The sequence below is a fragment of the Pecten maximus genome, chromosome 11 (genome assembly GCF_902652985.1).
Source record: "Pecten maximus chromosome 11, xPecMax1.1, whole genome shotgun sequence".
Lineage (NCBI taxonomy): Eukaryota > Metazoa > Mollusca > Bivalvia > Pectinida > Pectinidae > Pecten > Pecten maximus.
The window spans coordinates 29826526-29850142 of record NC_047025.1 but is presented as its reverse complement, the minus strand read 5'-3'; the positions used below and the strand labels follow the sequence as shown (position 1 = coordinate 29850142).

Here is a 23617-nt window from a genome sequence, read left to right as displayed (position 1 = left end):
TGTTGCTTCATTTTTGGTAAAATGTTTTTTTTTTTAAATCGCTTTCAAATAGTGAACTTATTACATATAAAAACACCTTAAGGTTCAACTGTTAATCAGTTGTTAAATATTTACCACTTTTAATTTTATTAATTGTCTCGTTCAAAACTAAGAATTCAGATTTACATTCTGCGACATAAGCAGTAATGTTGATAGATTTTATCACAAACCGACTTTTTTTACAAGTTTGAATCATATGGTGTTAAAGGTAATCTTTTAAATTGATTTCTATTTTTATCATACAGAAAACAGGAAGTACTAACTGAAGGTATCTGGTTATACATAAACGCTTGACCCTGTTCCAGGAGTTCCACAAGGCTCAGTTCTCGGCCTGTTGTTGTTTTTGATACATAATAATGATATTGTTGATTGTGTTTCCAGAATATTGAATTATTTGCAGATGACATCTCACTTCATGTTATCATATTATTCCTGTTGAATAGGAACAAAATCATTCCAATGATTTGACTGATAATAAGCCGTTGGGAAATTGCTGATAGCAAAACACATACAAATTTTTGAGTCTTACACGTGGTGATGATGCCAAATTTAATCAATACATATATAATATAATTACAAGAAAAAGCATTTCAAAGAATTAGAATTGATATCTTAAGGTTATAACCAAGCCGATAGAAAAGCATTAACTGCCTTATATGAGACCTATATTAGACCCATTTTGAATATGCAAATGGTGTGTGGGATAATTGTACGCTAACTCAAAAAATCAATTATAATCTATACAATTAAATGCTTCAGATGAATTACAGGTTTACATAGGGGGCATGGCATGCTAAATTATACAAGAAATTGGGATGATTGGAAACTTTGAGTTGCAAAAGAAATCAATATAAACTATGACACCCCAGATCGTTATTGAAATCATTCAACCAAATAATTATCGAAACCCTTGATAGAAATACACTTGCCCCCAGATATTAATAACATTCAAGCTACCAAAGATTTCTAAATACAAATCAATGCATACAATCTGTAACAACTGATGTTTTTTTTTTTAATATTTTGAATATTTTCGAAATCCTGACATAAACACTATAATATACCAATTACGAAATAATGCTAGTTATTTAAACTATGATTGCTATAAACATCATTGAATTGAATCAGAAATAAGTGAGTGCAATCGATCTTTTGAAACTGCTTCTCAATATTTTATCATAGTTGAATGATTTTACTCATAGCATCTTTATGTAAATGTCCTATTACATAATTGTTAAGAGGTGATAGTTTCCAATGTTATCCAAACAGAGATTATTTATCATGAATCAAACTTATTGCGATCAAAAGGATGTTCATTAACATAATGTTTGACTTTATTGCCTTTACCACTATTAGAAACATGTACATGTTGTATTTTTTCATTACAGTGTCAAGTTATATGCATATAAGTTTTATTACCCCCGATGGACTACAATACGACAGTACAAGATGTACTTAATATAAGATGGAATTAATTAGATACTACTACTCATATTGTTATCTTCTAATTTTCTTGCTTGATACCAATACTGAGAATTTTGATTTTTTAATGTTTTTTTTTTTTTTAATTTTACGTAATGATATGAAGTAGCTCCTTTCAATTTAATTAAAGAATACTATTATTTGAAGGAGTTGGTATAATCCTACTTACAAATAATATATTTCTATCTGCTAAAACTGACAGTGTTTTACTAATGCGTTATGCATATGGACTTCATAGCCAGTATCTGTAGGGATATAAATACAATATCACTACCTTATATGAATACCAGCAATGCATTATCTAATACTTGACATTATTCACTTAATAGTCTGCTAAACATCTCAATTTAAATATCCATAGTAAAAGGATTGCTATCTTACGAATATTGAACAAGTCTGTTTACATCAAGGGCTTGCTTCCAATTATCTCAGTCAAGTATATCTGTGTTTTACCACCTATTGACACCTTAAGGACATTACCTAAATGGGATATGTGTGATGCTTATCCTATTATCTCTCCTGTATTGTTGAAATTGAAGGAAAAATCATCAGTAACCATGGAAACCCGCTATCATGGTATGGGTTCCATATGTAAGAGGATAACATCTGCTATCATGGTATGGGTCCCATACATGTATGTAAGAGGATAACAACTGCCATCATGGTATGGGTTCCATATGTAAGAGGATAAAATCTGCTATCATTGTATGGGTCCCATATGTAAGAGGATAAAAATCTGCTATCATGGTATGGGTCCCATATGTAGGAGGATAAAATCCGCTATCATGGTATGGGTCCCATATGTAGGAGGATAAAATCCGCTATCATGATATGGGTTCCATATGTAAGAGGATAAAATCCGCTATCATGCTATGGGTTCCATATGTAAGAGGATAAAATCTGCTATCGACGTATAGAAATGAATGTTGGTCAACCAATCTTCATTCCGAGCAAACTGAAACGGCTAGAATTGTATGCGTTTTAACTCGATAATTCAACAATCACAATACTTATCTATTTCTTACAATTGACACTCTCGAAAGAATGTTCTACATCTGATGAACGAAAGGTATGACTGATTTCCCCAAGGAACCAATGAGGACAACCTGGAGTACTCTATTTGTGGCGATGTTCATGAAGTTGGTTATTTTAAATAAAAATGACATACATGAGATAGAATATACACAATACAGTGGTCGACTTCCCGGATTAGGACACTACAAATGCATTGTATGTGGCAGTGGGCGTCTGATGGAGAGTGATTTCATATGACTTGCCTGTTGCCAATTTTCTTTACTTGCATCTCAAATTTAACAATGGAATAATCACAAATGAAAACAATTGGGTCTGGATTTAAAAAGTCATGCAATTTGATAAATCTGCGTGAATTTTCTGTTTTTAAAATGTAATATTTAGCATATGCATATATAGAAATATAATTTATCAATCAAAATCCTATCTGGAACTTTCACGCGTCTATTTTTCCGAATAATATTGTACTACTAAGCATGCACATTTTCTTTAAACAGAGAGTTGCTTACTGAAATATCTGTAATTGTTTTCATGAAATTGGGGTTCACCAACTATCACAGCTGTTAGGTTACACAGAAACATGATTTTTACGTACCTGTGAGTGAATCAGTTCCTAGAAATATCCTAGTCGAAATGACAATTACTTGATGCTGCCTCCGTTTAAGTAATATACTTAAGGGTGTGAGTGGTCGTGTGCGAGATAAGTCATTATGTAGCCATGATTAACACCTAAGCGGCTTTGACAGTGCTAGAGGAAGCTTACACCTCAATTCATTCCGTCGCCAATTGGTCCTCGGCTGCACGCGACTGCTTTTGTATTGTAACAGAGAGGATACCTGTACGTGCGTTGTTTTCAATGTATTGTTACAAATGTAAACGTATAAGGAACCAAGTATGTATTGTTATTTGATAGACTTGACAATCTATATTAGTGACCCATATTTAATTACAATGACAATAACAATATTTTATGTTAAAAACACCACATATATACAAATTGCATGTATATATAAGCGATAATAATACAGGTCTGATATAAAAGGTAAGCTTATTTTGTGAAGGAATATATATACAAGTACACAAGGCGTAACACATATTATCATATATTTAAATTTCAATCTCATCTTGGTATCGTCAGAAAAATATATTGTGTAATACTATTGTGGAACAACTGGGAAGAGTTAATGTTCCAAATATAACAGTCACTTGGATTTGCTGTGGCATGCGGTACACTATCATCTTTATTATCGAAGACAGGAGGGGGGAGTGGGTCACTCCAGCACATTTCATTTCTTTTATGTGTTGTGGGTGTGTGTGTGTTCTAATACGACATGTTGTTATTGTTGCGTTTTTCAGGTATTCGTTGGACTGATATATAGTATATAGTCCTTCAATGTGGGGGTTCTTCGGGAGAGGGAATCAAATAGCAGAAAGAAGGTTTTTCAAAGAAAAATGTAAAAAAAAAAAAATTCGTTGCAATGAGGAACGTCAGTAAAGGTCTATCCAATGCCTCTGAAGTAGATGACACAGAAGAATCCAATCCATTTTTCAGAGAGGGAGAGGAGCGCTTTTAATTGCCTGCTTCACATGTCGACTGTTACACGCCACTTCATAAATAGCTTTCTTATTTTAGTTAGTTTAATTGTAAATATCTCTAATTAAATGAGTGGATACACCGTGATTTGTATATCACCCATATAACAATCTGTAGAATGTGTCCATCATAGCAACCCATCCATCCGAATGCATCCGACTAAACCGGTTGAGCTTGTATTGTTTGGGGTGTGCTTTTGGAGGCCGTGGTATGTTTGTGCATGTCTCTATGTGATAGCTTGTAATTAATCCCGACTATAAAGTGCTACCTCACTGAAGTATACTGTCGAAGACATCCACTCCGGTCAAGTTATACTGACAACGGATGAACCAGTCGTCCTTTTCCCAAAATGTCTCGATCAGTGAACAAAACCAAAAGTCTTCCTCACAGGGGCGTATGCTCAACTAAATGTCAAAAGTCAGGCAGTGCAAAAGGAGACATTATATAGAATAGGAAGAAGTGAAAGATATGTGTTAACTCGATACTAACAGACTGTGAAACATGATCTATTGGAGTTCACTAAGACACAAACACGATGGGCAATCTAACAACCCATAACTCTCTGTTATGCAAACCGCCTCGCATAGCTTGAACTAGCATCGCGTTGTAAGATGTGTGATCCTATTTATGCACTTCTTCAAACAAATGCAATTTTTCAAAACAGTCGAATGCTATGCGATGACCGAATGATTCATATATTCAATCATGGTTTTCTTTTCTTAATATTGTGTCATTTAAAGAGGACAGAGTTACCTTTGTCTTCAGGTGATCGTAAATGTTTTGACAATAAATGTTTTATCTATTTGTCATTGTCTTAGTTGAAAAAGAGTAAATCTGAGTATCAGAGTCCACTTACATCAGAAATGTAAATTTATTTTTATATTCATATTTCATTATCAATTTATTTATTGGCATGTATTCTATCGTCGGCTGTTCTTGTTGCTTTGCTTTTTTTTTTTTTTTTTTTTGTTTCAGAGTAGATTCATATTCTGAGTGACTAGAACACGTAACTCAGCTCCGATTCCTAAACATGTAGTGCCTCTAAATTATTGGTGTACTAACTCGTGACTAAACATGTAGTACCTCTAAATTATTGGTGTATTAACTCGTGACTGATGTATCTCCTCTGAACGTGTCTGTTATCACACAACAACCAGAATAAAAGTCCCGGACGAAAGCTATGTACAAATAGTCAATTAATTATCAAAGTTTAATAAATGTCTGATAATAGATACCCTGGTAATCAGGAACGGCATACTATAAAACATGAAATGTTATTAATTGAAAGATACGATTGAATGTAGTAATCATTCGAACATCGCATGTCACGCCCCAACCCCCTCCCTTTTTTTTCGGAGCAATGGTTTTTCGTTTATGAAACGGGACGTCAAGCTACGCAGGAGGTTTGCATAGCAGAAGGTTATGTGTTCCTAGAAAGTCCACCGTGACAAAGACAGCTTGTAAGTCATGGACATACAGGTGAGGACAGAAATAGAATCAGATACTGTATCAAAAGGTGATTGATGAGATAATGATCACTGTCACTAGTGTGGGTGTTCTCATTAGAGATAAGTCCCTTCATCAGGTATCTCCAACACGACACGCCCCAGTGTGTAATAGTCAGACCTTATCGCATGAACAGGTAGGGTAGTGGATTTTCGAACAAAGTGTTAGTGGATCTGAAAAATTGGTTTTATAATACACTGAATGATTTATTAATCCAGCTAATGTATCTTGCGAACACCTTTCAGACCTTTATTTTACATACTGTATATAAAGAAGTCATCTCCGCGATCACTTAGTACATATTGTAAAGCAGATTCGACCGCGTTCAAAACCGCAGGTTGTAAGTTCAGAGGTAGATAAAACCGTGGGTTGTATGTTGCGAAGTAGTAAAACCGTGTGTTGTATGTTGAGAAGTAGTAAAACCGTGGGTTGTATGTTGAGAAGTAGTAAAACCGTGGGTTGTATGTTCAGAGGTAGATAAAACCGTGGGTTGTAGGTTCAAAAGTTGATAAAACCGTGGGTTGTATGTTCAAAAGTTGATAAAACCGTGGGTTGTAGGTTCAAAAGTTGATAAAACCGTGGGTTGTATGTTCAAAAGTTGATAAAACTATGGGTTGTATGTTCAGAGGTAGATAAAACCGTGGGTTGTATGTTGAGAAGTAGTAAAACTATGGGTTGTATGTTCAGAGGTAGATAAAACCATGGGTTGTATGTTAAAAAAATGATAAAATCATGGGTTGTACGTTGAGAAGTAGTAAAACCATGGGTTGTATGTTGAGAAGTAGTAAAACCGTGAGTTGCATGTTCAAAAGCTGATAAAACCGTGAGTTGCATGTTCAAAAGCTGATAAAACCGTTGGTTGTATGTTCAGAGGTAGATTAAACTGTGGGTTGTATGTTCAGAGGTAGATAAAACCGTGGGTTGTATGTTCAAAAGTTGATAAAACCGTGGGTTGTATGTTGAGAAGTAGTAAAACTATGGGTTGTATGTTGAGAAGTAGTAAAACCGTGGGTTGTATGTTGAGAAGTAGTAAAACCGTGGGTTGTATGTTGAGAAGTAGTAAAACCGTGGGTTGTATGTTGAGAAGTAGTAAAACCGTGGGTTGTATGTTGAGAAGTAGTAAAACCGTGGGTTGTATGTTAAAAAAATGATAAAACCATGGGTTGTATGTTGAGAAGTAGTAAAACCGTGGGTTGTATGTTGAGAAGTAGTAAAACCGTGGGTTGTATGTTGAGAAGTAGTAAAACCGTGGGTTGTATGTTAAAAAAATGATAAAACCATGGGTTGTATGTTGAGAAGTAGTAAAACCGTGGGTTGTATGTTGAGAAGTAGTAAAACCGTGGGTTGTATGTTGAGAAGAAGTAAAACCGTGGGTTGTATGTTAAAAAAATGATAAAACCATGGGTTGTATGTTCAAAAGTTGATAAAACCGTAGGTTGTATGTTGAGAAGTAGTAAAACCGTGGGTTGTATGTTCAGAGGTAGATTAAACTGTGGGTTGTATGTTCAGAGGTAGATAAAACCGTGGGTTCTATGTTGAGAAGTAGTAAAACTATGGTTTGTATGTTCAGAGGTAGATAAAACCATGGGTTTTATGTTAAAAAAATGATAAAACCATGGGTTGTATGTTGAGAAGTAGTAAAACCGTGGGCTGTATGTTGAGAAGTAGTAAAACCGTGGGTTGTATGTTGAGAAGTAGTAAAACCGTGGGCTTTATGTTGAGAAGTAGTAAAACCGTGGGTTGTATGTTCAAAAGTTGATAAAACCGTGGGTTGTATGTTGAGAAGTAGTAAAACCGTGGGTTGTATGTTCAAATGTTGATAAAACCGTGGGTTGTATGTTCAAAAATTGATAAACCGTGGGTTGTATGTTCAAAAGTTGATAAAACCCTGAGTTGCATGTTCAAAAGTTGATAAAACCGTGGGTTCTATGTTGAGAAGTAGTAAAACCGTGGGTTGTATGTTTAAAAATTGATAAAACTATGGGTTGTATGTTCAAAAGTTGATAAAACCGTGGGTTCTATGTTGAGAAGTAGTAAAACCGTGGGTTGTATGTTCAAAAGTTGATAAAACTATGGGTTGTATGTTCAGAGGTAGATAAAACCATGGGTTGTATGTTAAAAAAATGATAAAACCATGGGTTGTATGTTGAGAAGTAGTAAAACCGTGGGTTGTATGTTGAGAAGTAGTAAAACCGTGGGTTGTATGTTCAGAGGTAGATAAAACCGTGGGTTGTATGTTCAGAGGTAGATAAAACCATGGGTTGTTTGTTTAAAAAATGATAAAACCATGGGTTGTATGTTCAAAAGTTGATAAAACCGTGGGTTGTATGTTGAGAGGTACTTGTTTTAATATATCTTTGAAAAGTACATTGGTGAATTTACTACGCCACATCATTGGTGAATATTTTGTACGCACGTCATAGCAGATAGCGAGAAGTCAATTAAAATGTATACATTGATGTTGTTAAGGGTGACGCCATGTCACACCAAATAATTTCACACTCTAACTTACTTGACTATTGGATGTTGTCTATATGATGAAAAGAACATAATGGTTTCCTTGTCCTATACCTGATAGATTTCGCTTTGATGTTTTTTGTTTGTTTTTCTTTTCTTTTCAATTAGTCCTTCCCGCCCGGTAAACCACTCTGTTAAGACCGACAACAAACGAAAATTGAAGCTTGAATATTTTATTTTGTCAACCATAATATCATGTAAATACTTTTTATATAAAATACATGTCATGAACCAACTCCGTATCAATATAAATCTTCATTTGTGTATAGCTATATATATCAATCTCAACGAACAGTTTACTGTAGTACCATTGTAGTTGGTCAAATATCTACAACACATGTTTACTACAATGCCTAGACGAGCATTAAATAATGACATATTCCAGGGATTCAAAGAGAAGTGAACGTAACCCCTAAAATATCGATGGTGGACATATTCCAGGGATGCAAAGAGGGAAAGTGAACGTGACCCCTGGAGTATCGAGGGTTGATGGGTGGAGAGAGAAGGAGGGAAAGTGAACTAAACCCCAGGAGTACCGAGGATTGATGGATGGAGAGAGAAGGAGGGGGAAATGAACTAAACCCCAGGAGTATCGAGGATTGATGGGTGGAGAGAGAAGGAGGGGAAAGTGAACTAAACCCCAGGAATATCGAGGGTTGATGGGTGGAGAGAGAAGGAGGGGAAAATGAACTAAACCCCAGGAGTATCGAGGAGTGATGGGTGGAGAGAGAAGGAGGGGAGAGTGAACTAAACCCCAGGAGTATCGAGGAGTGATGGGTGGAGAGAGAAGGAGAACTATACCCCAGAAGTATCGAGGGTTGATGGGTGGAGAGAGGAGGGGAAAGTGAACTAAACCCCAGGAGTATCGAGGGTTGATGGGTGGAGAGAGGAGGAGAACTATACCCCAGGAGTATCGAGGATTGATGGGTGGAGAGAGGAGGAGAACTATACCCCAGGAGTATCGAGGATTGATGGGTGGAGAGAGGAGGAGAACTATACCCCAGGAGTATCGAGGATTGATGGGTGGAGAGAGAAGGAGGTGAAAGTGAACTAAACCCCAGGAGTACCGAGGATTGATGGGTAGAGAGAGGAGGGGAACTATACCCCAGGAGTATCGAGGGTTGATGGGTAGAGAGAGAAGGAGGGGAAAAGGAACTAAACCCCAGGAGTATCGAGGATTGATGGGTGGAGAGAGAAGGAGGGGAAAGTGAACTATACCCCAGGAGTATCGAGGATTGATGGGTGGAGAGAGAAGGAGGGAAAGTGAACTAAACCCCAGGAGTATCGAGGGTTGATGGGTGGAGAGAGGAGGAGGGGAAAGTGAACTAGACTCCAGGAGTATCGAGGGTTGATGGGTGGAGAGAGGAGGGGGAAGTGAACTAAACCCCAGGAGTATCGAGGGTTGATGGGTGGAGAGAGAAGGAGAACTAGACTCCAGGAGTATCGAGGGTTGATGGGTGGAGAGAGAAGGAGGGGAAAGTGAACTAAACCCCAGGAGTATCGAGGGTTGATGGGTGGAGAGAGAAGGAGAACTATAGCCCAGGAGTATCGAGGATTGATGGGTGGAGAGAGAAGGAGGGGAAAGTGAACTAAACCCCAGGAGTATCGAGGATTGATGGGTGGAGAGAGGAGAACTATAGCCCAGGAGTATCGAGGATTGATGGGTGGAGAGAGAAGAACTATACCCCAGGAGTATCGAGGGTTGATGGGTGGAGAGAGGAGGGGAAAGTGAACTAAACCCCAGGAGTATCGAGGGTTGATGGGTGGAGAGAGAAGGAGAACTATACCCCAGGAGTATCGAGGGTTGATGGATGAAGAGAGAAGGAGGGGAAAGTGAACTAAACCCCAGGAGTACCGAGGGTTGATGGGTGGAGAGAGAAGGGGGGGAAAGTGAACTAAACCCCAGGAGTATCGAGGGTTGATGGGTGGAGAGAGAAGGAGAACTATACCCCAGGAGTATCGAGGGTTGATGGGTGGAGAGAGAAGGAGGGGAAAGTGAATTAAGCCCCAGGAGTACCGAGGATTGATGGGTAGAGAGAGGAGGGGAGAGTGAACTAAACCCCAGGAGTATCGAGGGTTGATGGGTGGAGAGAGAAGGAGGGGAACTAAACCCCAGGAGTATCGAGGGTTGATGGGTGGAGAGAGAAGGAGGGGAAAGTGAACTAAGCCCCAGGAGTACCGAGGATTGATGGGTAGAGAGAGGAGGGGAACTAAACCCCAGGAGTATCGAGGATTGATGGGTGGAGAGAGAAGGAGGGGAAAGTGAACTAAACCCCAGGAGTACCGAAGATTGATGGATGGAGAGAGAAGGAGGGAAAAGTGAACTATACCCCAGGAGTATCGAGGGTTGATGGGTGGAGAGAGGAGGGAAAGTGAACTAAACCCCAGGAGTATCGAGGGTTGATGGGTGGAGAGAGAAGGAGGGGAAAGTGAACTAAACCCCAGGAGTATCGAGGGTTGATGGGTGGAGAGAGAAGGAGAACTATACCCCAGGAGTATCGAGGATTCAATGTGACAGAACCATGCAGTAGAAATATAAATCTAACCCCAACACTATCTATTGTGGAGAATATAAGAACACATTTAGAGATTGTCTTCGATATATATACATAATTATAGTCGTTCTTTGTAACAGGATTATTGTGACATTTAACAATACAAAGGAATATACTTCCATACAAACATAAAGTGTTGGAATAAAATCTCCAAGTGTCGTTCTGATACTCAGTATATAGAATGATCGGGATAATATCACAAAACTTACATCAACACTCGTACAATACATACATGGAATACACCTCATAGTAACTGAAGCAGTAGAGTATGCATGTCTGGTATAAGTAAAGCGACCATAACTGTGAAAATCACTGTTCGAAAATATTATCAGGCGTATTTTTTCTTTCCTAAAATATATCATGTAACGAAGATTTTTCCTTAATTCCGAAAATTAAATGCTTAAATCAATGCAAAACAATAACATTACAATTCGGTAGGTCCTACGAGGAACAATGAAATCTACAGTTATAGTTACTCTAACTAATTCTAGTGATTATGTTACTATTGTCAGGTTCTCAATCAAGTCTTTTTCAGGAAGTACAACGGAAGTCTTTATCAGCAAGTACAACGCAAGTCTTTATCAGCAAGTACAACGCAAGTCTTTATCAGCAAGTACAACGCAAGTCTTTATCAGCAAGTACAACGCAAGTCTTTTTCAGCAAGTACAACGCAGGTTTTTTTCAGCAAGTACAACTCAAGTCTTTTTCAGCAAGTACAACTCAAGTCTTTTTCAGGAAGTACAACCCAAGTCTTTATCAGTAAGTACAACCCAAGTCTTTATCAGTAAGTACAACTCAAGTCTTTATCAGGAAGTACAACTCAAGTCTTTTTCAGCAAGTACAACTCAAGTCTTTTTCAGCAAGTACAACTAAAGTCTTTTTCAGGAAGTACAACCCAAGTCTTTATCAGTAAGTACAACTCAAGTCTTTATCAGCAAGTACAACAAGTCTTTTTCAGCAAGTACAACTCAAGTCTTCATCAGCAAGTACAACTCAAGTCTTTATCAGCAAGTACAACGCAAGTCTTTATCAGCAAGTACAACGCAAGTCTTTATCAGTAAGTACAACTCAAGTCTTTTTCAGCAAGTACAACTCAAGTCTTTTTCAGCAAGTACAACTCAAGTCTTTTTCAGCAAGTACAACGCAAGTCTTTATCAGCAAGTACAACGCAAGTCTTTATCAGTAAGTACAACTCAAGTCTTTACCAGCAAGTACAACTCAAGTCTTTATCAGCAAGTACAACTAAAGTCTTTTTCAGCAAGTACAACTCAAGTCTTTTTCAGCAAGTACAACGCAAGTCTTTATCAGCAAGTACAACGCAAGTCTTTATCAGTAAGTACAACTCAAGTCTTTACCAGCAAGTACAACTCAAGTCTTTATCAGCAAGTACAACTAAAGTCTTTTTCAGCAAGTACAACTCAAGTCTTTTTCAGCAAGTACAACAAGTCTTTTTCAGCAAGTACAACGCAAGTCTTCATCAGCAAGTACAACTCAAGTCTTTTTCAGCAAGTACAACTCAAGTCTTCGTCAGCAAGTACAACTCAAGTCTTTTTCAGCAAGTACAACGCAAGTCTTCATCAGCAAGTACAACTCAAGTCTTTTTCAGCAAGTACAACTCAAGTCTTTACCACCGAGTTCATGTACACAAATATTGCTTCAATATCAATCAAGTCGAAAGAGATTCATTTTACTTCCATTCCCTAACTTTGTAAAGGTAAAGTAATATGTACACAATAATTGATTGTTATATCATTATTAACTACAAATATATCATTTAGATTAGGCACTCTGATGTATTATCACAGTGATCGAGATGTATACACTACATAAATACAACATTCACACATACAGTCGTATTTTCACCGAGTCTTTCACCTTTTCAGGAATACTTCAGGAGACAATACCAATGTTTTCCTTCCACATTTCTTTTGTTATTACTATTTCACTCCAATAAAAACGTACCAATATAATCATATATCTATCATTTAATCACCAAACACGCCATTTTGTATGACTTTAATCTTTGCTACCAAAGTGAAATCAATATCATGCACCTATTACACCAGAGAATCAAACATTACAACACTACAGCGAAGTAAACAATAAAAGCACGGAAAATACTGGATCAAAAGTTACAAACCCGCTACTTAATGAAGCAACTTAAAATGTAAATACATTTATAGCATACTTATCAGCACTTTGGCCACGAGGTCAGCAATACTGAGACGGAAAGCAATAGATAGGATTTGGCCGTATTCAATGTGTTCCATGCTCTCTTCAATACTAATCCAACCTATTTCCATGTGCGTTTCATGGACTACACTTTTTGATGTGATTTTTTTTTATTTTTTTTATACTAAGGTGGGGTTTTTTATACTCAGATAACTGTAGTATCAATAGAAGTATATGAAATAGTTGCAGAAGGTTTAAAGTCACAATTAAGTCAGCTTTCGAATGATGTGAATACCAGCTTCGTATGGAGTTTTTACATCACAATTGAAATAAACATATTTTTCCCTATCGGAACTATTTAAAGAAAAAAATACAAGAAAAAACAACAACATGGAACACATTATTGGCATTGGTAGACATTGACAAAGCTGCCATCTGAACAACACAACAATAGCGGGTATAATGCGGATTATCCGTAAAAAGCACGTGTTAAATTGATATTATTGATTACACGTCCAACAATCTTACATGGCGTATGAGATTCATCCTTAACTATAAGGTGGTGCTGATTAGGTTCTCGTCAACAAAAAAGGTTGTTTATTTCTACCATCAACCTTTCAGATATAAAATAATTGTTTTTTTTTTGTTTTATTCTGTTTGACGTCGTGACGGAGGAATCAGCTATACCTCATACGGATGGAAGTTAGAGGTTACAAGGAACAGCACCGGAGACTACCAAAACACCGTGAAACAGGCTATCCTTCTATACGAGTAATTAACACACATACTGCGCCAATCTGAATTAATTACTGAAAAAAACAATTACTGAACACTTATATTCTAGAATTAATGAAAATATCAAAATGGTATTGTCAATATTCGAACGGAGCAGACGATTCGCTTCAAAATGCAAGGCAATATATGGCAATAGTATTTCATCCCATCCCAGACTGATACGGTTGGAACGATATGAAATAGATTTGTAACGTAAAGATTTGAGGGGTTATGGAAAGCGAGGCAATAAAAAAAATTAAAGCATTTTCGCCAACAACCTTACAGGGAATCTGACATTAACTTTTACACGAGATTACGACCTTACGTCACGTGATCTTCCACCAAACCTGAGTGATCATACATACTCCTACACTCCTAGCGTTAGCGAAGTCAGGAAGTTGGTCACGTGGACAAATACTATGAACTAAGCCAACAAGGACGCTTCCTCCAGAAAGGCTCACTTCGACCCATGACGTATAATTGTTTATTAGGGTGATACTTCGTCAGTTACTAGGCATGCGCATTTCGTTGTGACCAAAAGTTATCACAAGGATACGGTGACAAGTGTTAACATTGACACGCGGATATCATTAAATAGCGTATCAATTATAAATAATTGTGTGTTAGTCCAAACGGAACAAAATCATTCCATCTGACATTGTTTCAGGGTCCGTAATCTGGTCTGGATACCGCGTTACTCGTTAGTTATGGTATAGCTACTTATGTTCATACCTGTACCTCTGGGTATCATTTAAATTCTCATTTTCAGCTCTTTTTTAAGAGATGGTGCCCATTGGTCCCCTCTCCATGTTCTCCATCCTCTTCCTCCTCCTCAGCTTCTCTAGACTTGTAGTGATACGTCACCGGCACATTTTGATCACCATCCTCGTTCCCAGATCCTACTTCCTGTTTTGTGTCCTTGACCTCGTCTTTCCGGAACCACTTCTTTCTAATGACGTGTATGATTATTGCTATGACGACGGGAATGGGTGTAAAGAGAGAGCAGTTGACAGGGGAAACAATGGCGATATCGGAGTCCGGATGAGGGAGGGACATTTGAAGCAGGACTATAGCCACCCCAGAATTCTGTATTCCTGTTTCTATGGCGATTGTCAAAATATCTCTCTTGTTGCGTCTTGTCGCAAACGCCATGACGGCGCCGAATATGAAACCAATGTAAGGTAATAGAGCGCCCGCCAGTAGATTCAATGGCGTCATCAACCTAAATATATAGAGGTTGGCATAAATACCGATCGTGAAAACCAGGATACAGAAGATCACAGCTACAACTCGTAGAAGTTTGAGGAGGAATTCAGCCACCTTTGGCAGTTTTTTCTGTATGACGATGCCAATACCCACCGGGACGATGAGGCCGACAAGCGAGATGACAATATTGACGAAAGGGATGGTGACGGTTTCTGTCCTGTAGATGACATGGATTCCGAGGGTGAACAGCCAGAGAGGGATGAGAGCTGTAACAGATACAGAATTATAATCTGTCGTAAATAACGTAATAGCTGGATTTAAAAAATCATAAATACAAGCATATCGGTATATACACTGCTAACTTAAACGTGTTTACTACATATAATGTGAAAATTAGATCTCTTTAAACAGGCTTTTTGTTTGTTTTTTGTTGGTTTGATTTTGTTTGTTTCTTTTTTGGGTTTTTGTTTGTTTGTCTGTTTGTTTTTTGTTTACTACATGTTCGTTATTAAATTCTCTACAAGGGAAAAACAGCTTCAAATACAATAGACTACATAATTTTCTCTTGCCGTAAACGTTGAACAAATTGGGCGATTTCACAAATGTAGCAATGTCTGTCCGCTAGAATCCAGGTCAAAGAGACAGGTATCGAGTGAAAATGCCTTCGATTTGATTTTTATTATATCTGCAAATATACAAATGGGATCAGACAAAAGTTTTAAAACTTATGGTCCGTCTTCTCCCGTAAAACATTCATGATAAATTATACATATGACCTTCGATATACATATGTAGGTATTGAATTCGCTTTCAGGTGACACATTTTAATAACATATATACTTATACAAGCTCAGAATCGTCAGTCAAACATCCAGTTCAAGGATAAGTCCAGAAAACATACGTTTTGTGTATACCATGGTTGTGTCTTAGGGCGAGACATTTTGCCCTAATTGCTCTGGACAGCACGCGATGGACCTCCCATATGTTATTGAGTTAGGTAGACACCGACTACTACAATGACATCCCGCCTCAAAGTGACTCTGGCTGTTCAAGTGGCGATAAACCCAGTAAACGAACTAGCTAATGCACTTTTTTCAATACATTATACTACAAACATGTTCTTATCCTTCCTATTTGGACATCGAATCGACTGTGTTCAATATGGCCTATAGATGCGTATACAATTATTATTTTGGTTGGACAATATAGCACTGGGTAGACGGGAAATGATACCTGTATAGGCGATTAATACATACAAAGCTCTGTTAGCTTGTACAGGTTTTACTAGTGTAGACCTATTACCGTTACATGTCTGTATGTGAACCTATTGTTTGATCCTTTCAAACAATTAAATGAATATTGAGTAAAGATAATGTAAGCAACTCATTGAGCAAAAACTGTTGAACATGGTAAATTCATTTACTAATCCGTGCGCAAGAGTTACTTATCCGTGCGTACGACTTACATGTAGTAAACTGTACGCGCGCGTTACATTGTACCAATCCGTACTCATGACTTAATAATCCGTGCGCAAGAGTTACTAACCCGAACGTCCGAACTACCAATCCGTGCGCATGACTTAGTAAATCCGTGCGTACGAATAACATATAGTAATATGTGCGCACGAGTTATCAGTCTGTGCGTATGAACACCACTACGTACATACGACTTACATGTAGTAGGGAACAACCAACCAATTGAAAAAATATATTTTTGAAACAGCCCCTGTGTATAGAACGTTGAGCCAAGGATAAAATGTCTGGCAGCCACTGATTGGCCAGTATGTTATGAAGTGAGAAAATAGATATGTAGCCTGATAGGTAACTATCAATAAGAAATGTTGATATAAATTTCTTAAGTCCGATTGATTTTTTTCCCAAAAGTTCACGTAATAATAGTAAACAGGTAAACATTTAAGATTTTTGAGAATTTTTACTGCGAAATTCACCTCTTTTCAAAATGGCTACCCTGGAGAACATTTGAGCTGAAGGACCCAACTTTTTTTTTTTATTAGGTGTTATATCAGACCCTAAACTTTTGTTATAAACCATAATCGTCATATTCAATTCAAGAATTTGAATGAAATAATCCAAAACGTTAACACTAAGGTCTATGGGAAAACAATTGGTTGGTTGATCTCTAGTAATCTGTGCGCACTACTTAGTTATCCGTGCGTAAGAGTTACCATTCAGTGTGCGCAGAATTTAGCTAATCCGTGCGTACGAGTTACCAGTGTGTACGTATGAATTCCCAGTCCGTGCACACGAGTTACCAGTCCGTGCACACGAGTTACCAGTCCGCGCGCACGAATAACTAATCAGGTTATCTTGATGATATCAAATAATATACATGTAGTAATGAAATCACATTATGATGTTAAACTTAAATAATATATTACTGATACAATGTATCATATGATTTACATCGATGAAATCAAATGATATATTGGTGAAACCAAATCAAATGATGACATCGTGTAAAATAATTTAATCAAAGAATAAAATGATCAAATCATATATTGATGAAATCATATCAGGAAAATACCAACCATAAAGTATTTGATGCGATATGTGACAGCTATGGCGTTCCATATGAAAGCCAATGCTAACCACGTCCTCTCGAACGGCTGTCACGGTATCGACCAAATTAGAATATTGCCCGCGACGCGATTCTATTAGCACTAACCACCTTTACAAGTGTTTGACACATATTAAAGCTATATATATCGGACAAAACTATATCTGTACCGATGTCAAAATAAAGGACTGGCAATTCGAGCGCAAAGACTGGTAACTCGAGCGCACGGACTGCTAACTCGTGTGCATGGACTGGTAACTCGTGTGCACGGACTGCTACCTCGAGCGCACGGACTGCTTACTCGTGTGCAAGGACTGCTAACTCGTGTGCACAGACTGCTAACTCGTGTGCACAGACTGCTAACTCGTGTGCACGGACTGCTAACTCGTGTGTACGGACTGCTAACTCGAGTGCACGGACTAATGACTCGAGTGTACGGAATGCTAACTCGTGTGCACGGACTGCTAACTCGTGTGCACGGACTGCTAACTCGAGTGCACGGAATAATGACTCGAGTGTACGGACTAATGACTCGAGTGTACGGAATGCTAACTCGTGTGCACGGACTGCTAACTCGTGTGCACGGACTGCTATACTCGAGTGTACGGACTGCTAACTCGTGTGCACGGACTAATGACTCGAGTGTACGGACTGCTAACTCGTGTGTACGGACTGCTATACTCGAGCGCACGGACTGCTATACTCGTGTGTACGGACTGCTAACTCGAGTACACGGATAACTAAGTCGTGCGCAAGGATTAATGAGTAATGCATTACCATGCCCCCTCGGAAGCTCCGTGTGGTTTAAACGGGAACAAAATTTACTATAAAAGAAGAAAAAAATAATAATAAACGTCAGTTTTATTCTGTTGATAAGAAAAAAATGCGATAATTAGCGGCACGGTAAGTAAGGTAAGGACCGTTATTCCTGTCACAATGTTATCTAAGATAAGAGTCATATATAGCCAATTTACAACCGACCAAACCGCGATAAAAAGATCGTCAGCATTCATGCTTAAGTTATAACTAGCTACACAGTAAAATGGCAGAGAGGTGCCGAATGGTACACTTGTCAAGATAAAATCGTCCGAAATTCACGCCATATACTGAGAAGTGACGCATTAAGTGGACAGCGCCCCGGGACACACATCCTATACTTACATGTACACACATATATCCGCCTACATTTCAATGTGTTGACAACATTTTCTTAATATCAACAACATCCGTTCGCCGAATCATTTGATATCTACATTTAATTCCTATAAATGAAACGCACCTCTTGAAAACGTGCGTTGTCCTTGTGTAATCTGAAATATGTTATTTTTATCTTGTTTTGCGGACAAGTATCCGGGACACGCCCTACCAGAGATTTAAACTATTTAACGTATCATTTTTGTTATTCCGACATGCACGCATACTCACGTATAGAAAAGGTGTGCGTATTTAGGTTAACAGTTTAAAACCTATTTTGAATAATGACCCGTTGACATTTTGAAACAAATTTAGTTTTCATTTTGACTTATTATATTGACATTAAAGTTAAGTGATTTTACGTTCCCACATTTTCAGTTCTATAAATGCCAACAGTGAACTGACAGACATGTAACTGACGAACAGATCTCTGTTATGTAGACAAGGAAGAACTCTGTCCTCGAGGCCTGGCCGGTATGTTGAAGCTAATTCACTATGACGTGATATTCTCATGTTTTGCCTTAAAAATGGAAATACCGGAGAAATTGCACGTGCAACACACCCTCTGAACACGTGCATCAACGCCGTCCATAGCTATAGTTACTATTATTTTTATCCAAGGTTCTCCCTCAGAAATGAAATTAAGCTCGATGGCCCATTTATATGTTAGATATAGTGGATCAGATGCCAAATCCCTGCGTGCTTGACAAAACCTAATGTTCCACTTCGTCAGGCTCTGTCGAAGCCACCCAGTCGAAAGCCAGTAGCAGATCTAGAGTACCATGTAGTGCGGAAATATCATTAGGGCGAGAGTGTTCAGACATATCGGATGGTATTGTGCCCTAAGGTTATAAAACATTCACAAGTAATAAGAATGAATAATCTTGGAATTTTTCAGTCTTAACTTTAGATATAAAGAAAAAGAAAAACTCGACAACTCGTCCTTAGCGCTTTCGTCGGCGATTCTTCTAAAGATGAGTTGTCGAGTTACTTTCTTTTTCTTTATGTATAACTTCGTCCGTAGGGATCATACTTCACGATTTTATTATATATATATTGAAACTGGTAAATGAAACCACATAGAAATAGGAAACTTTGGTAGACGCCAAAGGTTTTTTTTGTATAGAAACTGATAAAGATTATTTACAAAACTGTTATCGTACAGGAAAGTTAGCTGAGGTAATAGGCGTATAGATAGAATACGGTGGATTTCATGTTCACTAATTTGTCAGTAGTCATGACAGTAGATGACGTGATATAAAGCACACGGGAAAAACAAGGTCCGGTCAAAGTTCAAATTATCAACCAATCAAAAGAACAGAATGTATATTATACATTCATCAGTCAGTTCGTTTGAAAAATGGTCTGAGATTGGAACAAAACAACTAACCGTGGTAGAAACTTCTGTACATGTATGGCGTCCCATCCCACCCCCACTACCCGAATGACGTGATGTTGTAAATTCAACTTGTCACCGAATCTCCCAGCGACGCGACTGCGTTCCTGATCAGTAACTTGGTGATCGACATAGGCTCCTGACATTCTATTACTTCTGTAATCCCAAACCCCACCCGTCACCCATGGCTGATTTTGTAATCCCAACCCCCACCCGTCACCCATGGCTGATTTTGTAATCCCAACCCCCACCCGTCACCCATGGCTGATTTTGTAATCCCAAACCCCACCCGTCACCCATGGCTGATTCTGTAATCCCAAACCCCACCCGTCACCCATGGCTGATTCTGTAATCCCAAACCCCACCCGTCACCCATGGCTGATTCTGTAATCCCAAACCCCACCCGTCACCCATGGCTATGTTCACTTACCCAGAGACGCAATGGTGCTAACGAAAGTCATGGTAACGCTTAGCGAAACGTTCCCGTCAAGGAAATAAGTGTAGACGTTACTGGCCGCTCCTCCCGGGGAACAACCCATGGCAAACAGACCGAATGCCATGGGTGGTGTAAGCTGTAGCAGGTATCCCACTGTGAACGATATCTGGGGAGAAAGTGAGACGAAAACATGGCATCAGGACAAATAAGGCTAAAATATAGCATCAGAATATGTCAGCAAAACGAGATTTCAGACGGATCTTGGCGCCCACCACTGAATGATTGTTCTCTCTACTTTTCCCTTCTTTCCGCTTTTTCTCTTAATAATAACAAGAAAAGCCTTAATCTGAAATCTTGGAAATATATAAAAATAACTTTCTGAAAAATAGAGATAACAAACAAATTGTCAACATCCAAGACGGCTGCCTATCGGCCATTTTTTCCCTGGTCAGACTGGTGGGAGGAACGTTAACCTACATGTAAAGTTTTGAGAAATATCCCTCCAAAACTTTTTCAAGGAATATCGATAACAAACTTCAATTCTCAAAATCAAAAGGCTGCCTGTCGGCCATTTTCTTTTTCCGATCAGGACCAACGGAAAGCTAAATGTGAAGTTTGAGAAATATCCCTCCGGAACTTTTCAAGAAATAGCGATAACAAACTTCATTTCTCAAAATCAAAGATGACAGCTAGGGACTTACACGTGAAGTATGAGAAATATCCCTCCATTGCCTAAGGCCATCATCAGATGGTGGGCTAAAATAAGCCGGTTGTAAGTTTACCAAGACATCAACACAAAAGAAATTATATCTTGACATAAAAGGTTGCCTTGACGACATCGAAGCATAGGAAAATGTGTTTACAGGTTACCATGACGACATCAAATAATGTGAAGACATCAGAACACAATATGTTCTTGTCACATTCATATTTTGGAGACAAGAAATACGAGAATTATCTAGATTTTATTTAGAGCATGTATGTGCGCACCTGTAGGTATACATGTAAGCGTCAGCATGTATGTATGTATTTATGACCTACTGTTCATAATTAGGGGGTTATACTATCATTTCACAGTTGTAATATTTTACCACATACCGTACTATATCGTACGTGATTCATGCAATATTTTGCGATACCCAAGGATGTATCACTCTCCACAATGTTATGTTACTGATGTATATATGTCTTATGCATGTTGAAAAATCTGATTGGCCGAAATGCCAAAGGAATAAATGGAGGGAAAAGATAGCCTATAGGTACTGAAGTTCGATCTAATACGTCCCTGTGCTTGTTATTGATGAGGTAGAAACCCTCCTTACCTTATAATTTCATTATGTCTGATGATTTTTATGTGTACTGCGGGAGTAAAGATCGCTGTTGATTAAGTTTCAAATGTAACCTAGCGTGTCCGTAAACCCTACACGTTACCTCGAGAAAGTCACCGAACCGGAAACTTCATTTATAGACTAGACTTAAATCATACTAGAGAGAGTACTAGGAAATTTAAATGTTTTTTTTTTTTAATTTCGATCGAATTGAATGTTATAGCTTGTTGTAAAAGCCTTCACAAGTAAATGGTGCTAACTTCTTTAACCAGTGTCGACTTTTAAATAAAATTTACTCGGCTTGAAACTTTTATTTAAAAAAAAAAGGGAGGAAGTTTCTTCACATCTTGTGCAAGATGTCTTTTGACTTGTATAATTGGCAAACATATAACGAAAGTTGTGTTTCAGCAGAACATTGGTAAATTACGATGACATAAGGATGAAAAAAATATAAAAAAAAACTTCCTGTGACGTGCAGAAATCCCTCAATATATATACTACAAACCGGATTAGTAAGCTTCACTGGCGATTTACTTCCGCTGTTTTAATCACCAATTACTGTATCATTCTGGCTAGGTATATCATATTATCATTATAACTACCGTCGTACATTATTTTGTTCAAAAGCAATAACCTACAGCGTATTTGAAGAGGATGATTTATAACTTCGCTGACGATAACAGGAACCTTTATTAGTTCTGATAATAGGTCGGACTGAATAAATTATGTAATTTCCTATATTGTGTTATTTGTTTCTTTTTAATTAATATATATATATGTTTACAATTTAATGTTAGTTCAACTCAATTCCTTTTTCATTAACACAGGCGTACAGTCATACATGTGTACACAACCAACGTACAGATGTAAGGCTACAATTCAAATATCTCAGTTACAAACATAATGTAGAAACTAGTATCATTTATTAGTTAATTAATACTAATAGAGTTTATATATCTACTATACTTAGCCTATTAATAATACTCATGTTACCAGTGGCATAAGGATGAACTGTGACGCGAGGCCAGTCAGTGGTGCGATGGGTGTCCGAAGCGTTGTCTTGACCACCTGTACATCTGTTTTACATCCCATTGCTATATTAGCCACACAAACCAGCACTATCACTGAACCCTGGAAAATTTTGTTCAGAACACCCTCATATTTTTTCACCACCACGTCCAAAACCACCGGCAATTCATACCACGAGTTGCCTCCCTTAGTCCGTGTCGACGAGACTGTGCCATTGAGTTTTCTGTTCACCTGGAATGTCAGAGAGGCACGTCCGAGAAAAATACCCCGAACCGTAACATTGGGTATCACAGAAACCCCTCCGGTAACACTATGGTTTATTCCGCCGATAATGTCAACCACTTTGGTATTTGTCGATATCATATAAATGCTTGAGCTTTCGGAACTGTGCACAGTGATGTTGTACGTGACAATTCGCTCTTCTCCCTCCGATAACAGCAGATTTCCTCCTTCATGTGGCTCCATAAACTTCAATTCCCAATTTTGTCCGTTGACACGCTGTAAGAGAAAACCTACGAGAAAAATCACACAATTCATATTGATACACAGGAAATCTGCTGGCTAGCCATTTGATGCCACAGCCTTTTGTGACCTGGATTTCCCCAGTGAAGGTCGCTTTTACACACGTGTGTACGTAGCGTGAAGTCGTGTATGTAAACAAAACATGGAGGAGACATGCAGCTCAATGCATTCGGAAGCTCTCTGGAGTTTTACTTCTTGAGTGTTGATGCGAAAGACACATGATGATGATTGGGTACTATCTATAATGTATACATACAT

General features: G+C 38.1%; 2 protein-coding genes across 2 annotated transcripts; both read right to left on the bottom strand.

Moving 5' to 3' along the window:
• Positions 1 to 8327: 8327 nt before the first annotated feature.
• Positions 8328 to 12730, bottom strand: LOC117338547 (proline-rich extensin-like protein EPR1). Its single transcript, XM_033899905.1, has 4 exons — positions 12719 to 12730; positions 10493 to 10711; positions 9856 to 10159; positions 8328 to 9765 (listed from the first exon to the last, which is right to left on the bottom strand). The coding sequence occupies exons 1-4, from the start codon at positions 12728 to 12730 to the stop codon at positions 9383 to 9385; spliced, it is 918 nt and encodes a 305-aa protein (XP_033755796.1). The 3' UTR covers positions 8328 to 9382.
• A 340-nt stretch (positions 12731 to 13070) lies between these two features.
• LOC117337307 (ileal sodium/bile acid cotransporter-like) lies at positions 13071 to 23571 on the bottom strand. Its single transcript, XM_033898217.1, has 3 exons — positions 22802 to 23571; positions 20475 to 20646; positions 13071 to 15143 (listed from the first exon to the last, which is right to left on the bottom strand). Exons 1-3 carry the CDS (start codon positions 23372 to 23374, stop codon positions 14437 to 14439), a joined length of 1452 nt encoding a protein of 483 aa, XP_033754108.1. The 5' UTR covers positions 23375 to 23571; the 3' UTR covers positions 13071 to 14436.
• Between the last annotated feature and the right edge of the window lie 46 nt (positions 23572 to 23617).